Source organism: Corythoichthys intestinalis, chromosome 11, assembly GCF_030265065.1.
Source record: "Corythoichthys intestinalis isolate RoL2023-P3 chromosome 11, ASM3026506v1, whole genome shotgun sequence".
NCBI lineage: Eukaryota > Metazoa > Chordata > Actinopteri > Syngnathiformes > Syngnathidae > Corythoichthys > Corythoichthys intestinalis.
Window position 1 is genome coordinate 12,296,235 of NC_080405.1, and position 18,725 is coordinate 12,314,959.

Below are 18,725 nucleotides of genomic sequence, written 5' to 3' on the forward strand. Positions count from 1 at the left end.
ATAAACAAAACGTAACCAATTCGTAATCAATTTAATACAATATTATATACACATTGAACACAATCATTTCCAATTTATCTCAAACAATAGAAAATACAAAGCTGTTTTGATGTGTTTGACACAGTGGGGGTGCAGAGATAGGCATCCTAGGCAGCCGGGGTACAGGAACAGGGGTCCTGGGCAGTTGGGATGAGGAAATGCGGGCCTGCATTAGCTTGGGCGCCTGGACGGGGGCCTGCCACAGCTGGGGTTCGGGGACTGAGGCATGCAGTAGCTGTGGCACAGTAAAAGAGGCTTGCTGCAGTCGAGGCGCAGGTACGGGGGCCTGTCGCAGCCGGGACACAGGTATGGGGACCTCGGGCTGTGGCACAGGAAAAGGGGATTGCCCCAGCCAGGGCGCAACGACAGGGGCCTTAGGCAGTCGGGGAGCAGGGACAAGGGCATGTTGCAGCCAAGTCACAGGAACCAAGGAATGACACAGCCGTGGGGCCGGGGCCTGACGCAGCCCGTGCAGAGGAACTGGGGCCTGACGCAGCCTGGGAAGAGGAACTGGGGCCTGACGCAGCCGTGGTGCAGCTACAGGGGCCTGCTGCAGCCAGGACACAGGAACTGGGGCCTGGCGCAGCCTGGGCAGAGGAATTGGGGCCTGGCACAGCGGAACTGGATCCTGACGCAGACGGGGCAGAGGAACTGGAGCCTGATGCAGCCGGGGCAAAGGAATTGGGGCCTGATGCAGCCGGGGCAGAGGAACTGCGGCCTCAGACAGCTGCGGCATAAGGAAAGCCTTTTGCAGTTGGGGCGTAGGGACAGGAGCCTTGGTCCACCAGGGTGCAGGGACAGGGACTTGCCACAGCCGAGGGGCAGCGACTGGGGCCCATCGCAGGCGGGGCGCAGGGATGGGGGCCTGCCGCACCCGGGGCACAGGGACTTCAGGCATCTTTTCCATGACCTAAACACAAACAAAGTTGTTATATTTTTGTTAAAGTTATATTTTTGCTCAAGTCAAACAAGGCATCTTTTGTTTTTGTTTTTTTGTTTACCTGTTGTGCATGCTGTTTCAACGCCATATACTGCTCAAGCAGGTCATCAAGAATGTCTGTGAAAACAAAATGTAGAAAAAAATGAAAAACTGAAATTGTATTTTTCAAACTGAATTTCAGTTGAAATATTTGAATCTGAAAAAATGAAAGGCGGGTTTTATTTATATTTTTGTATTTATTTATTTTATTTTTTTTGTGAAGGTGAAATAAATTTTCTGAGAAGCCAAATTGAATGTCATGATCATTACGATTATTTGTTTCAGGTTTGTTGGAGTACGGTTCCAAACTGATATATTCATTTTCAAATTATACTAATCGTTTTCACTTTTTAATCCAATGATTCAAATCAAGCAATCCAATTTTAAAGTACATTATTCAGATTCAGTTTTTAACAAGCATTTCAAATTTAATTTCATTTTCAGTCGACGGGATTGTGCTGAAGTGGGGTTTGTGGGGATGGAATTTGCTCTGAGTTTATAAATGGTGTGGCTTTGAGCACTGCTTTGGGCTGTTAGTATTATAGTGCAAACTTGGCATTTATTGCTTTATAATATTGTTTAGGCTTGCTTAGAAAACTTACCTCACTAATCACTACTTGGAGTAACTGAAATCTTTTGCATTTTTAAGTTCGAAATGAAGCTAAGTACTTGAGAATTCACGTCCATTTTCATCAACAATGAACAGCTTTTAAATTATTTATCAATTCGTAACCTCGTGTTCCACTTACTCGGAAGAAGCCTGGCTGCGTGCATGTGAGATTTAATTGTTATAACTATTGTGCCACTTGTGGCCACTACATGACGAAGAAAGAAAATATACAGTATATGTAGTCTCACTTAACGTCTGAAGGCAGGAGAAGTGCAAACGGTTTAGCATTTCCTATTTATTTTTGCTGCACATTTGTCAAGCTAGCCAAAGACAACATGCTAACAAAGATGCTGAACGCGGGTTGCAAGTGTCAACATTCTCCGTCAGTTTCACGACCGAAGCTAAGTGCAAATAGATCGCAAAAACTTCGCGCAACGCAAAATGGACAAAAAACCGTTAGGAAATCTCCGCAAATAAAAGATTCACAAATGATGTTTGATATTTATGAGTCTCATCTCAAGCATTTGTAGACGCAGCAACAGGTAAGCGTGTCTCTGTCACACAACGAATAAACGTTGCGAGTAAATAATGCATGTTAATCAAACTTACCTCCCAGTTTTTCAATGTTTGCAACAAGATGAGATGCAAGGTGCTCCATGGCCATGGCTGGTCCAAAAAACTCTTGTCCAGATGAGTCGACTGTCTTTGGCTGAGTCGTGCGCGTTCCAGTAGTGCATCTGAAAGTTTTCTTATACGCGGCGTGAACTGCTTATATGCAGAGTTGAGATGAAAGAGCAAAGAGACCGTTCTGACGTCATGCTCTTTGAACTCGATTTCAGTTAGGCGGTAAATGGTCATATTTGTTTGCCCTCCCTTAAGCTAAATGTGGGGATGCTTTGCAAAGCAAAAAAAACAAAAACGCCCCATTAATTAATTTACAATGGAAAAAAACGTTGAAATCTCCACATTTCAAAATGTATCTCATCCTATATACAGTATTTCTTTTTAATTCACATGCTTTGCACATCAAAAAACTCTGGAAATCAAGGTGCACAAAAGCCAAAAAAAGTACTGTTCCATCGAAATTTGAGGAAAAACATCCTCATTTATTTCCAACTGCCGCGCTAATTTCTAAAGGGGGGAAAAAACCCCGATAGCAACAGGAAGTCACCTGAAAAAAAAATCACCAGAATCTAAAAAATGACACTAGAATTCCCTAAAATCAACAGGAAATGATCCAGAATGTTCAGGAAGTGACCCTGAATTGCCCCAAAATGTGCAGGAAGTGACCCAAAGTCAACAAATAGTGCAAGTGTAACAGAGTTATAATGGATTTGTGGGATTCCACTTGTTCACATTAGAAGATACAATCGCGCCTCCCAACTCATGCAGCCACTCATAGAATTCATAATGATGTTGACAGGGCAGATTCGACCTTCACTGCGCCACGTCTTCAAGTAGGGGGCATTCCACAATCCGCTTCAGTTATTTGCAGTCAGTCACAGCGACACATGCAGTGAATCAATGCCAGATTCATGTTGAAAAAGTCCGAAAGCTGTACCATATACAAACAGGAAGGATTGTGTCAGGAGTAGGGATGGGGAATCGAGTATAGAGAACCGGTTCCGTGTGTTTTAATTCCATGGAATCGTTTGGCAGTTTATCTAACGATTCTCTTGTCGATTCCAGCCAGCACAAATTACGTCCTGTAATTTACGCATGTTACACACAGTCGAATCAACAAGTAAGAGTACATGATAACTCAAAGAATGACCACTCATCAAGTATAATCTGAGGAGTCGTCACTGAGTGAGTATGCATTGCAATAATTTTCACAGGCCAGGTCATTATTTATGAGACTACTTAAAGAAATGGTGATTTTTCCCAAAAAGTCTATTAATGGGTCTATCGTATTCCTTATTGAATACTCTATAAGTAAAATATAACATAAATACATCTAAAATAATCCTCAACGATTTTATTAGCAATTTTAATACTCCTGTTAGAAAAGTTCCTTGGATATGCCTTCGTTCCCATAGCAACCAATCAGTTACTTCCTGTTATTGTCCTACGTCACTCGTGCTGCGTACTCTGGGACCGAGAATAGGTGTAAGGTGCGCATTTCGAGCAGAGTGCAGCAACCTGTTAATCTGTGTGCGTCCATGAACAAATGTATTTCCTCTTCATGTCATAAAGTTATGATGATAAGTTAGAGCCGTTATCAGCGCGACCGTTTCGTGTTTTTACTGTTACGTCGGCTGGTTGATCCCGCTCGTCCTCGCTGCGTCGAGGAGAGCGTTGTTTACATTATATTCGCGTTGCACATTTGTGTTAAGAGGGAACGTGTTAGTTTAGCAAATGGTGTTGTACATCCATATGAGTGTAAAGTGCTTAGTTTTTGCCACTTTTATGGCCAAGATGACAGCACATGCACGCAGCGTGCTTCCGGGTTGTGCGCGCGCGCTCGCGCCCCCCCACCTTTGTGTTCATTATACTGTGCGAGTCATGTTTGTGTGTCATTGACTGCTTTACAGTCAATTTGCATTCTTTATTGCATCAGCACTAATATGATGTAATTTTCTTTCCTTTCAGAACCACACATATACCCACACATCCACGCATGCTCTTATCTGCTCATTGAGTGATTCTCATATCAAGTGCCATTGCCTTTAAATACATAGTTGTGCCTGTTGCCAAATTGGATTAAAAGTGCCAAAGACCTACTCCACTCTCAGCTCCTTGTGTTCTAACCGACACCCTGAGGCGAATGAAACATAAAACATATTGAACCCAGAACCTCATACAGTCCATTAGTCCAAATTAGACTCAATAAGAGAATCAATAAAGAATCGAATCGTTAAGTAATATCGATAATGGAATCGGAATCGTAAAAATCTTATCAATTCCCATCCCTACTCAGAAGTGATTTGTTCGAAGATTCAAGGTAATTATTATATTTTTTGTTTTTTCACAAGAATTTTCAACGTAAAAAGCTCTTTGTTTTAAGGCTGCTGCTACATTGTCTATCAGGCTAGCATCATTCTTCAATATATTTCCGTAAAATAAATGCTAACTGCACGGTTTTTTTATGTTTTGCTTTTAACCAAGAATCGAGACTGTCTTGCGCCCATATCCATAAAGAATTCAGGGATTTAAGCATTTATTCACAAGAATTTTCACAGGAAAAGCTATGTTTACATATGGCGGCCGCCACATTGACTGACAGACTAGCATTGTACTCCAACATATTTATGTAAAATAAATGCGAACTCCACGTTTTTTTTTTTTTTTTTTTTGCTTTTAATCAAGAATCGAGACTGGCATCCATATCTATAAAAAATTCAAGGATTTAAGCATTTATTCACAAAAATTTTCACCGGAAAAGCTCTGTTTACATATATGGCGGCCGCCACATTGACTGACAGACTAGCATCGTATTTCGACATATTTATGTAAAATAAATGCTAACTACACGTTTATTTTTTTTTTTTTCGCTTTTAACCAAGAATCGAGACTGTTTCATGTCCATATCTGAAACAATTCAGAGATTTAAGCATTTATTCACAAGAATTTTCAACGAAAAAAGCTTTTTTTCTCTGATTCCACTCGGTCAGCTTTGACGGCCACGTCAACAATGCTGGCCCCCTAAATGAACATAAAAATGGTGATACCATATATAAAAAATCTTCAATCATCTTCAGCGATTGGTTGTACAGTTTATCAGGAAATTCCGAGAGCTTTCTGCCAGTTTCTCCGCTTGAAAGTCCTGCATAAAGGGCTAGATGTCCAACGTTATGTTTTGCTAGAGAACTAAGGTTTTACACTATGCGAGTGTGGCCCAAAATAGTATGTCTCGGGTGGCCACGAAAGTGTCACAGAGTGCCTGGAGATGTATTTTGATCCAGAAATGCACAAAACGACCATAATGAGCAGGTCTGAGGTCATTCAGGTTCGCGCGCGTCAACCTGCATCAACATATGCCATTTTGGCCAATAAAACCCAAAATTACATTTGATTACATTATTGGTTGAGCTCCCCATTACCGTAATTTCACATTACGTAATTTGGCCTTCTCTCAGATTCTTGAAGTCGTACTCAATAAATGAGCCAGCTAAACATCTTGCTAGCGGTTGACAATTCGGATTGGATACTATGCTTTCAGGATAGCAACCCTGTATATGTGTATGTGAACTTGACAAAAGACATGACTAGATGACAAAAAAGAGGAAAAGTGTTGATGTACTTCAATGAAAAGGAAGTTTTTACTTTAATTAATAATGTATTGATTTTGTGTACTGCTTATGCTCATGAAGGGCATGGGAGCCTATCTAGCCCAGCTAACTATGGGCAGCCAATAGCGTACTGCACTTAGCACGTCACCATTACTCATTAATATTCATGACATTAGCAACTGTTGCTGGGGGGGGTCAAACTCGAGTTTGTCCCTCATGCTAGATGCATGTAAATAGTGTACGAACGAGGTGTCTACTGAGCTGAAACTACCAATCCGAAAATTATGTCCCTGGTGCCAAATTCACCGGTAACGATGTGGAAGAACATACAAATGTTCAGTTAAAGAGATGGCTTGCGTGTCGAAGGCTGAAAAAGATGTAGGCTGTATTGGCACCATGGAAAAAGTGCTTAGAAAATGGATTTCGTTCCATTGACATGGATCTACATGACCGCTGCTTTATAATATACATACGTTGCTAATAAGTACCAAAAAAAAAGTTCTACTCACGGTTTTCAGTCATTTTTTAGTAATTAGCGTTTTTGTGTCGGTCTTTTTTTTCCTCGTGGGGCAGTGATATTGATACGGCGGAGTCGTATCATCAGTGTGTGAAGCCATTTTAGGTCACGTGCACCAATAGAAGACGAGGATTGTTGCTATGGGTTTCAAAAACAAACAACATGGCGGCGACTGTGTCAAGCTACGACACGAGCGAAGATGAACAAAAGATAAGAAAACCGCATTCGAAATTTAGTCAAAAGGCATCGAAATGATGCTATATAGATCTCTCAACTGTCCAAGGGCGAAAAAGGGCAGGAATTTGGAAAAAACGTGCAGAGCCCACGTGGTTGCGTCAGACAATGGCTTTCTCCCCAGGCTCCGTCGAAGGATCTTGCTGAAAATGCGTCGACTGGGATTTTTAACGATATTAACTACAGGTAAGCCACACGCACGCCTTTACTACAAGGTTAATTGAAAAACGGCAGGAATTTGGCCGAAACGGCGGGCAGCTTGCTAAGCCTTCGTGGCTACGTCAGACAATGGCTTTCTCTCCAGGCACCGTCGAAGGATCTTGCTGAAAATGCGTCGAGTGGGATTTTTAACGACATTGACTACAGGTAAACCACACACACGTCTTTTGTTGTGAATAACTATGTGAGTTGGGGGGCTTCTGGTCAGATCACATATGAAGTTAAGACTTGTGAAGGAGAAACAATATCGTCATCGCACACACCATATAATTGTCTGCATTAGTCTAACACATATATAGTCTAACACATACATATGGTACAGGTTTTCGTAGGCACCGTCTAACTGTTTGCATTAGTCTAACACACGTAATATAATTAATCAGGAAATAGTATCATTTTCATATTTACGGTAGGACTACACTACTAATATAAAATAAATAGCACACCATAGTTTAATGAGAAGAAATAGAAGAGATACACAATGCCGTCTTATCACAAGAGTGACGCACCAACTCGGGTAATCTGCTCTCCCAGCAAACTCCAAGGACAAAGCGCTTTGTCCTAAAACAAGTACAACCAGCCCGGGCAGCAAAGTTGATAGCGGGCGTCCCAATCCGCGCACGAACCTAAGCCGCCCAAAACCGGCCACAGCGGGGGCGGCCCAAAAGCAACGCCCAGAAATGCCTTCGACAAGACCCACGTCAGCAAAGACTTCAAAAAGACTGGACACTGAGATAAGACAGATTTTCTTCTGCTCGGAAACATGTAGCCTTGTTTTGGATCCAGAATTGTCCCTCCGTCGTCTGTTTTTGCCTTGTTTTTTACCATTGTCGACGAATAAATTGTCAACCTGTTTTCGGCGAGTGTTCTTCAAGCTTTTGAAACATGGAGTCAGTGTGCAAAGGGTTAACACAGGAACGCGCGGAGTTTGGCTTCCTCCTGGCCTGGCTCTTCGGGGGCGTCCAGCGGCGGAGCACATTTCCGTTCTGTTGCCGGCCTCCCCGTGGGGTTTGGGCTGGGAGGACTAAATTCCTTCACTTGCAATGTGAGTTCTGGGCTGTAGCGGTCATTATTATGATGTTAGATTGTTAACTTTGAGCAAAAAGTTTAGATTGACAAATAACATAGTATTTAGTTTGTTTAACTGTAGTTCCAAAAACCTATTTGATAATTTTATTCAGGAAAAAATGGCAGAATAGACAAGCCTATCTAGGCTTGTCTATTCTGCCAATTTGGATTGGAAGATTATGTAAATATGATATGAATGAAACAGTTCACACATGGTTTATGTGTGTGTGCGTGTTTTTCAGAACTGAAACGCCCTTCACTGACAGCTACAACTTCTTCTGTGAGACCGTCGTCCATTAAAAGATTAGAGTTGACCAGGAAGTGCTGCGAATGGACAAGCTTGTGGAAATATGGCTTTATTGGGACCATGGAAAAAGTGCTTAGAAAATGGATTTCATTCCACTACGCTGGATCTATGCGTTCAATGCATTTTTTCAAAGCCAATACCCTCCAAACTTAGTCACCAGCCAGAAATGTATCTTGATGTGAATACACAAAAATACAGATCTAGTGTTGCTGTTTTTGCTTGTTTTAAGTGTTATATTAATTCTGGCAACACAAAATCTTTATCAAATGTCATAAACACATCTACCAAACATTTGAAACAAGTATTGGTGCCTTAGTATACACATAGGTGAATTCAGAATGAGAAATGTAGCTAATTTCTTGAAGGAAACACTTCAACATTAATGATTTGCACCCAGCACAATGAAATATATATTGAATTAAGCTAAAGGCTTATGTGTCATATATTAAAAATATCACAACCTACTATGCGATGAAAATATAAAATAAAAAATGCACACCATGATCATAACTGGCTGAAAATCAACCGAATTGCTACCACACCCTCCTAAATGTGAATCATGGCAAAAATGGAATAAGACAAAAAATTACAGGATGATCAAAAAATAATGTGCCAAAATCATAAGGTGATACTTAAAAAATGAAAGACATCACAAAAGAAGTGATGGACACGTGTTGAAGATAACTTCCAAGTTTTATTTCATGTTTCACAAGTGCTCAAATGTGAGCACACCCAGCAGCACGGACAAAATCAAGCCACGATGAGAATTCCTCTCAAACGTGTGCATGTCGCAGTTATTGTCTTGATTGCAACTGTTGTTCGATATTTCACATCATCAGTACTTGCTGGACGTGTGGGTATGTTAAAGACAAAGTTCATTATCCACCTTTATGGCACATACGTATGTTATACACTAAGTGTATGTTCCACCACTTCCAGCAAATATTGATGACATGAAAGATTTAAACAGACGCAATCAACGCGGGAGGGAGGAATTGTCATGCCAACTTGATGTTGTCCATGATGCTGGTGATGGCCATATATGAATACTATGAAAACATGAAATTGAATTTAGTTACTTCCTACATCTGTCCAAGGTAGAGTTTTTTTTTTTTTTTTTTTTTTTAATGTTTTTCGTATTTGACATGACATTATGATTTTGGCACAGCCTTTTTTAATCACACTGTATATACACAAAAGGTTGGAATCGTTCAAGTATGGTACTGTTGGTACACAACATTTATTTAAACATGGAAGTGTCTCATACTATAAAAATACACATTATTACACATACAAATATTGAAAAACGAATTTAAAAAAAATATATATACATATATATATATATATATATATATATATATATATATATACAGTATATAAATAAAAAAAATAGTAAAACTGTACATGACAACATTACTCCTCAAAATCGCTTTCATCAAAGTCATCATCCCATCCAAGTGTCTTCTGTTTCTTTGGAAACATTCTCAAATGCTTTGCACCGATATAAATCAGCACAAGAAAGTTTTGCAGACATACAGGAACATCTTCCCATGTCACAGTTGGTTGTCTTTCAAGTACAGTTGACTACTTGCAAAACAGTATCAGGGGCAGGATTTTTAGTCATCCATGTCACTGCCAACTGCCCATCCTCAATGTCCCACCCATTCCCAGTGGGTGAAGTGGCACACATTTTACCTGTCAGACAACGTTTCATAATTGCTGCTTGATAGGTTGCTGTCCTGCAATGTTGGTACAGAGCATTAGTTTTTGGGGGAATAGAATGTTCTGGCAAGACTGACGAGGCCATACAGAAAGATCTGCATTTGGCATCATTTTTGGCATATGACTGGCCAAACAGGTGGCACACGTATTTACACAACGTGTTAAATGTTTGTAGGTCAAGTTTAAAACTGCTGCCCAGCTTTGTAAACCCAGTCAGGTATTCTTTTTTATGACGTGCAAAAGAAAATGTTTTGTTGCCTTTGCCATGAAAGGCACAAGCAGAGTCACAACCTGTGAATGTATGGATGCCAATGAGTGCTGAACACACACTAGTGCCAGGAGCTGCAGAGACCTTAGAGACGTCAGTCCTCGTTCTGTTGCCTCCTCCTGTGAAAAAATGCAATTTACACTGTAAATCTATCTGCAGACTTACAGCAATCACTGCCACGTAAGTATCAGGGCTTTTATTGACTACAGCTTGATGTTCTTGAGCCAAAAGGTTTATTTAACCTTTGTCACCCATAACAGGTATGCAATAAAAAGTTCTACTGGATTCACTTTCTATACACTGTATATACATTTTATAACAAAGTGGTATTGATATCTGGGCTAAAAATTGTATCGTTACAACACTAGTTTAAATAAGAATTTTGTGAGCATAAGTTAATAACAATTAACCTTGTAGTAAAGGCGTGCGTGTGGCTTACCTGTAGTTAATATCATTAAAAATCCCAGTCGACGCATTTTCAGCAAGATCCTTCGACGGAGCCTGGGGAGAAAGCCATTGTCTGACGCAACCACGTGGGCTCTGCACGTTTTTTCCAAATTCCTGCCCTTTTTCGCCCTTGGACAGTTGAGAGATCTATATAGCATCATTTCGATGCCTTTTGACTAAATTTCGAATGCGGTTTTCTTATCTTTTGTTCATCTTCGCTCGTGTCGTAGCTTGACACAGTCGCCGCCATGTTGTTTGTTTTTGAAACCCATAGCAACAATCCTCGTCTTCTATTGGTGCACGTGACCTAAAATGGCTTCACACACTGATGATACGACTCCGCCGTATCAATATCACTGCCCCACGGGGAAAAAAGACCGACACGAAAACGCTAATTACTAAAAAATGACTGGAAACCGTGAGTAGAACTTTTTTTTTGGTACTAATTAGCAACGTATGTAAATTACAATGCAGAGGTCATGTAGATCCACTTTAGTGGAATGAACCAACACAATTTTCGCTCAGCCAATACAGCCTAATGGGGGAAAGAGCCGACCTGATCCAGAGGTAGCTTTTTAATCGACACCTTTTTCTTGTGCATTGCCTGGTTTACACCTCTGACAATGACATTCTCCTGTTTCAATAAGCTATGCTTTACCACGATATGCCCTGTCTTTCTTATATATTATATCCTTTGGTTGTCTTAAGTCTCTGACCGTTCTTAGGGGTAATTTATATTGCTATTTTTGTGTAGCAATCGTAAATGGTACTGTGACAGCCAACGGACACTTCATTTTTCATGAATAACAAATCTTAATTCGGTTAATTTATTTACACTTCCCCGTTACCAAAGTTGTTTATTCACAACAGAAAGGGTAAAGGTGTTAAATCTAGAGCCTACCTGTAGGCATGAACAGGCTTACTACTAAAAGACCAAGGCCAAACATGGCTAATTGATTAAATATCCGTATTTTAGAAAAATAGGCCTACTAGGCCTGTTGTGATATATGAATATATATATATATATTTTTTTTCCAGGTCATTCGTTGTCAGACAGAAGCAGCACGGCAAAACACCACGCAAAAAAATAAATAAATATATCAAAATGCCTTACCTCTTCGGGGCAGGCTGTGGCAGGCAATAATTAGGGTTGTCGTCTGTAGGACCACGGCCCCCAACAAAATGTTTACTGCATATGAAGGTAAATGGCTTCACCTTGCTGGCGTTAAACTGGTCTTTTGGACGTCTGGACAAGTTAATCCATTGTTCACATTTTTTCCTCTGAGTTTTGGCTTCGGGAAACATATGACGAAAACATCTTTCATATGTGGACGGTCGTTAGCCTGGAACTCCGGACTCGCCGCTCTTCTAGCTATTGAGTCTGGCGACTGTTCAGCAGATCAAATTCCCAGGGCGGAGCAAGCCACAGAAAACCGACAGCGGAGTGGACCAATCAGCGACGGGCGGACGTGACGTAGATGAAGTAACAAGAAACTCTAGCGCGAGGACATAAACATACGCGGAGGGCAGAGAACGGAGAAGTTTATTCAACATGGCTAGCGCGAGACAGACTGTTGGTTTTAGCGACTCAATGTGTTTTTGGTCATTTAAAACTGAATTTACCACGGATAGGAACATATTCTTGGCTCTCCCGTTCACCATCTGTGTTGTTGTGGAGACGACTTCTGACGTGCAAGAGTAACGTTGCTCGTTGAGAACACGTTACGCAAACAAACAAATCTGATTGCACGGACGATTTTGTTCAGGTTCGAGAGGCCAATAAGGAGCTGGGTCCCAGACTCTATAGCTGGAACAGCGGTGAGTCTGGAGTTCCAGGCTAAACAGTCTTAATGTCAAGAGTTGTTTCTACAAGTTCCATAGCAGCAGTGTTTACTCGGCATGGTCTTTTTTGAAAGATAACCTACTACCATGGGTTGAATGCGAGCGCGCTTCTATGTTGACCCGCTTCCGGTTTACGATGGTGACATCACACAGCCTTGCGATCTAAAAATACCATTCTTGCGGTAGGCTATTGCATGGCCACATTTTGACAAATAACCTTGCACACTCCTAACTATGGATAACAGTCATCATTCCTCTTATTATACATGTTTTGGGGATGTGGGAGGGAGCCAGAATATCCAGAGAAAGCCCACCCACGCACAGGGAGAACCTGCAAACTCCACCAGTGGCGCCTCCAGAAATTTTTCATAGGGGTGGCCAGATGGGGCCACTTAAAATCTTGGGGTGGCCAAAACTAAAAGCTATAATTTCAGGTTTTTATTATATTTTTGCAGTAAAAAGGTCAGGGGAAAACTATCAGAAAGACTTAAGGACACGGCTACTGATATACTTTGGTTTATTGTGTAATATTTGATGTGACTAATGATTTAATGTGCATAGTCCGTAACTGTCCAGTCATCATTTTGAGTTCCGCAACAATTCTGTTTATTGTGTTATGTATATTTTAGGCATAAGGTGTACATTTAACTAGGGCTGTCAAATGATTAAAAATTTTAATCGAGTTAATCACAGCTTAAAAATTAATTAATCGTAATTAATCGCAATTCAAACCATCTTTAAAATATGCCATATTTTTCTTTAAATTATTGTTGGAATAGAAAGATAAGACAATACAGATACAGTATATACATTCAACATACTGTACATAAGTACTGTATTTGTTTATTATAACAATAAATCAACAAGATGGCATTAACATTATTAACATTCTTCCTGTGAAAGGGATCCACGGATAGAAAGACTTGTAATTCTTAAAGGATAAATGTGAGTTTGTATATTGTGACTAAATATTGCCATCTAGTGTATTTCTTGAGATTTCAGTAAATGATACTGTAGCGACTTAACTGTTCTGCCCAAATGCATGATGGGAAGTGGTGCAACCATGACTGTGTGTGGTTGCTGCAAATGATATAGCTTCTCTGCATTGGGTACACTACAGGGTGTTAAGAAAAAGATCGACTCCTGTCATTCTTCCCCATGTCGCTTCCCACAATATTTATAGTTGCTGTGGGAGAGATGACAAAGCTTTTGCCAAAGCACGGCCCCAATGAACGCTTTTATCTACTCCACTCACTTGACACTGCCTCAAATCTCTGTATAGAAGTAAAACGACGCCATGGTAGGCTGTTTGCGGCAATGCGTGAATGAGTTGTACTGCGCATGCGTTAATTGCGATAATATTTTCACGTGCTTAATTAAAAAAAATTTAATTACTGCCCGTTAATGCGATAAATTTGACAGCCCTATATTTAACAAAACAAAATAAATGCATTCATTTGGGATGAAATGCATAACCGATGCTACAACAATCTAACGATATACTGCCAAGCGGGGTGGCCAGTGGGGTGGCCAACCAATTTATAGGGGTGGCTGTGGCCACCCCTGGCCACCCCCTGGTGGCGCCACTGATCCACAAAGGAAGTTCGGAGCCTAGGATAGAAAGCTCAATCTTGGTCTCATCTGACCAAAACACATGGTCCCAGTTGAAGCCTGGGAGAGCCTGGGAGAGCAAGATTGAGCTTTTTGGCAACAGTCGAAGTGGGTCTGCCATGCCACGAAAGATGTGCATGCTGAAAACGGCCTCATACCCACTGTGAAGTATGGGGGTGGGTCAGTGATGCTGTGGGGCTGTTTCGCTTCCAAAGGCCCTGGGAACATTGTTAGGGTGCATGACATCATGAATGCTTTGAAATATCAGGACATTTAAAAATCAAAATCTTTTGCCGGGTGAGCTGAAGAGGAGAGTACAGAGGAGAGGACCCAGGTCTCTGGATTATTTAGAGAGATTCTGTAAAGAGGAATGGCTGAAGATCCCTCTTTCTGTCTTTTCCCATCTTGTGAAACATTATAGGAGAAGATTAGGTGCTGTTTTGTTGGCAAAAGGGGGTTGTACAAAGTATTAACACCAGGGGTGCTAATAATTGTGACACACATTATTTGATGTCAAATAATTATTTCTTTATGTGGGATTTTTTCCCCACTGAATAAATGCACATGTATTGAAGGTTGGATTTTTCTCTTTTTTTCCATTAAGGTCCCATATTATTTGAATTAAAAAAAATATTAGAAGCTAAAAAACACATCTTAACCAGGGGTGCCAATAATTATGGGGGGCACTGTATTTCTAGAGCATGACCTTTAGGCAGGAACATAATTATTTTTACTTTTTTTGCATGCACAATATTTTTTGGGAGTCAGCGATGGTGTAGTCTGTAGTGGGATCGGTTCCCACTCAGTGGCGATGTGGTTGTGTGACTGGTTGTCCATCTCTGTGTGTGCCCGACGACTGACTGACCAGTTTAGGGTGTAGTCTGCCTTTCACCCGAAGTCAGCTAAGATACAGTGTATCACAAAAGTGAGTACACCCTTGGCATTTCTGCAGATATTTTAGTATATCTTTTCATGGGACAACACTGACAAAATGACACTTTGACATAATGAAAAGTAGTCTGTGTGTAGCTTATATAATAGAGTTAATTTATTTTCCCCTCAAAATAAGTCAAAATATAGTCATTAATATCTAAACCCCTGGCAACAAAAGTGAGTACACCACTATGAAAAACATACATCCCTAAATGTCCAAATTGAGCACTGCTTGTCATTTTCCCTCACAAAATGTCATGTGACTCATTACAGGAGTGCTGTCAGCACTACTGCAGAGATTGAAGAGGTGGGGGGTCATCCTGTTAGTGCTCAGACCATACGCCGCACTCTACATCAAATTGCTGTGCATGGCTGTCACACCAGGAGGAAGCCTCTTCTGAATACGGTACACAAGAAAGCCTGCAAACAGTTTGCTGAAGACATGTCAACAAAGCACATGGATTACTGGAATCATGTCCTATGGTCTGATGAGACGGGCAGGCTTTGTTGCGTACCGTCTTCAGAAGAGGCTTCCTCCTGGGGTGACAGCCATGCACAGCAATTTGATGTAGAGTGCGGCGTATGGTCTAAACACTAACAGGCTGACCCCCCCACCTCTCCAATCTCTGCAGCAATGCTGACAGTACTCCTGTAACGAGTCATGTGACATTTTGGGGGGAAAATGACAAGCAGTTCTCAATTTGGACATTTAGGGATGTACGTTTTTTCATAGGGGTGTACTCAGTTTTGTTGCCAGGGGTTTAGATATTAATGTTTATATTTTGAGTTAATTAGAGGGGAAAATAAATTAACTCTATTACATAAGCTACACACAGACTACTTTTCATTATGTCAAAGTGTCATTTTGTCAGTGTTGTCCCATGAAAAGATATACATAAATACCTGCAGAAATGCCAGGGGTGTACTCACTTTTGTGATACACAGCAGTATCCAGCACTCTGACAAGGACAGAAGGGGTTTTGAAAATGGATGAACAGAGAGATCATGGAAGGTTGCCTCCTTTTATCTCAGCTAAACAACATACTGTAGCCTGTCATTACAGCAATAAAGACAAACCACATTAGGCTCCATCATCATCATCATCATCGCAATTATCATGAAAAAGGATATATTTTCGGCCTACCAATGACTAAAGACAAGCCACATCCTTGCATTTTAATGTGGCATTATGTTTGTGTATTTTAGGTCAAGGATTGCATTATTTGCACATGCATTTTGGAGTGTTGTAGTTTTTTTCATATCTGCATTCTGCAAAGGGTTTATTTTAGACTGTCACGTGATCAGCTCGCGCATTGGTTTTACTGGCACTACGCCTGACCTCATCGTTACTGCACCAATGTATACCCGCGCGCGGAATAGTTTTTCACTTCATTTATTTCTGCAGTAAGGATCAATCACCGTTTGTGTGATTGATGAAACCCAAGAATGTTACAATAATACAAAAACACATTGATACGAATTAAATATTATTTGATGTCTTCCACGCTATTTTTCGTCTAAGTGACGAGTGTGGGACTACTTTCTGTCCAAAATTTGGTTCCACCCACTTCGCCATTTTCTGATCGTGGAGTGCGTTGCATAGAAACTGCATTTAGGTTTTAGCTTAAAAATATACAGCTAATGTCACTCTGAAAGCTACTCGTTTTTCCATTAGAAGTGGTGAGATTTTTTTTCACCAGCTGTTAAGAATAGTTTCCCATTAGCAGCGCGTGACGTGGCGAAAATTAAAGGTTAAGGCTCGCTTTGTGTCTGGCAGCGTGCTTGCTGCTCGTTGTTCGACGAGAAAGACGACTTCTCGGTCGTAAGTTTTTTTTCTCTTAAACTGTATACCTACCAGCTGACACATTGACGTCCACCGTGCAAGAATCGAAGACCGAGGAGATGGCGAGCTCCGTGGGGAACGTGGCTGACAGCACAGGTTGGTTTCCTTTTTTAAAGATAAAATGGCGAGGGGCATAAGTCATGAAAAAACGATAGATGCCATCCATGAGTTAGCAAATGGCTAGTGCCGGATGCCACCAAGCTGATACAACAACTTGGAGATTCTGTTGTGGATCATGTATTAATGTGTTTTAAGCAATTTGGTGTCGTTCCTTGGGAAATGTTAAACACGAACGTATCGTAAAGGCAGACAAGTGTTTATGCTTTTCGTCATACTTTGTTGTAGTTATGGACTTGTCAATCAGCAAACCCGAATTGTTAGACTCTAGATTGCTTGTATAAATAGCGTTTTGTCACATGAATTCAGTGTGGCCATGTTTGGTGTGAAATGTTTTTGTACTTCATGTTCTGCATGTTTGAAGCGTTTTAATCCCTTGAATTTCATTTACTGAAGAGACAACAATGATAAAAATGGGTAGGTTTGCATTGGTGCTTAGCCGGAGTTAAGGAAAGCAAATGCTTGATGTTATGCTACCCCGCATTCATGTACATATATATTTTTTTTTACCCCATGCATGTATTTTGCCATCATCTCTAAGTAAAACAAAATCATGTTGTGCTAGCACGTTGTTTAAATGTACCTTATACGGCTGTGATCAGGTTGAGTCAGTAAAATAAAATCATGTTGTGCTAGCATGTTGGTTAAATGTACGTTATACGGCTGTGATTAGGTTGAACTCAACATGCATTTTCTCTCATTGAAATCTTTTATAGAGCAGTTTTGGGTGGTGCTCCGTCATGCTAAAACTAAACTGTTTTTGACACTTGAAATTAAAGCACATATCCGAAAAAGAATGGCCAGTTTCTGCCATTTTAGAAGTCTCTTTTTACTAGTACACGCGCTGCATCTTTTGTAGGCTCTCAAAATGTTCTCAATTCGCAGCTTTCTACTTTCCCTTCCCCACAACACGAAATGGGGAAGTTCTGTGTTGCATTTGGCTGCACAAATTAGCAGAAAAAAATCTGCCTTTTTATTGGATCCCAAAAAAGGGGTGACGTGAAAAGTGGCTAGTTGCAATCTAACTGGAAAACTTCGTATGTCATCATTTCAAACAGTTAAATACATGTAGATTGCAGTAAATCAGTAAAAATATCGAACAATGACCAAGGAGTATTTTTTTTTTTTTTTTTTTTTGTGGAGTGGAAGGGTTGTTACATATAGCTGTCCACCCTTTACACACTATAAAGCAGGGGTGGGCAAACTATTCTACAAAGGGCCGCAGTGGGTGCGGGTTTTTGTTCATACCCATCATGAGGACAGCCTTTCACCAATCTGGTTTCTTACAAGTGCAGTCAGTTGATTGCCGTCAGGTGCTTCTTGTTTCCGCTGAAACTTCATTGGTTAAACTGTCTGTGCTGAATCAGTTGGAACAAAAACCAGGACCCACTGCGGCCCTCGAGGACCGGTTTGCCCACCCCTGCTATAAAGGAAGCCTCCCAACTTTCCCCTCGCAAAGATGTTGGGGGTACTCTGAACCCCTCTGAGCGTAATCAGAAAAGCCAATGGAACGGCGCAGCGGGCGAACTGACTTTTTTTGTCCGTGCTAGCAGAGTGATTACGCATGCCACAAAATATACTAGTTCCGAAGAGCCTTTAGACTAATTCAAAATATAGAGAAGACAGAGGGTAATAATTATCATGCCGGCCCACCCATTTCATATGTCACCCTTAAGACTAATGTCTGGCAATGGGTCTGCGTGAAATTAATCTATGCGTGTAATGCATTGTGAGTAG

At 40.9% G+C, this 18,725-nt stretch overlaps 2 protein-coding genes and 1 long non-coding RNA gene across 5 annotated transcripts in view; 2 read left to right on the forward strand and 1 right to left on the reverse strand.

The window, feature by feature from the left end:
- On the reverse strand, positions 1–6,433 carry LOC130923630 (skin secretory protein xP2-like). Of its 2 annotated transcripts, none has more exons than XM_057849433.1 (4): positions 6,370–6,433; positions 2,238–2,393; positions 1,041–1,096; positions 1–949 (listed from the first exon to the last, which is right to left on the reverse strand). In XM_057849433.1, the coding sequence occupies exons 1-4, from the start codon at positions 6,380–6,382 to the stop codon at positions 80–82; spliced, it is 1,095 nt and encodes a 364-aa protein (XP_057705416.1). In that variant the 5' UTR covers positions 6,383–6,433; the 3' UTR covers positions 1–79. The 2 variants fall into 2 exon arrangements, with proteins under 2 accessions (XP_057705416.1, XP_057705417.1); XM_057849434.1 differs by having other exon boundaries at positions 2,238–3,183; positions 6,370–6,395.
- Positions 6,434–6,539: 106 nt separating this feature from the next.
- LOC130923631 (uncharacterized) lies at positions 6,540–7,890 on the forward strand. The gene is made up of 3 exons (XR_009064738.1): positions 6,540–6,797; positions 6,916–6,977; positions 7,365–7,890. It is a non-coding gene; the product is annotated as an uncharacterized LOC130923631 (long non-coding RNA).
- Positions 7,891–16,575: 8,685 nt separating this feature from the next.
- ogt.1 (O-linked N-acetylglucosamine (GlcNAc) transferase, tandem duplicate 1) overlaps positions 16,576–18,725 on the forward strand; it is a 28,882-nt gene continuing 26,732 nt past the window's right edge. For both annotated transcript variants that reach the window (XM_057850392.1, XM_057850393.1), the window contains exon 1: positions 16,576–16,967. In XM_057850392.1, coding sequence (XP_057706375.1) covers positions 16,931–16,967 — 37 coding nt within the window. In that variant the 5' untranslated portion in view covers positions 16,576–16,930. The remainder of the gene's footprint in view (positions 16,968–18,725) is intronic.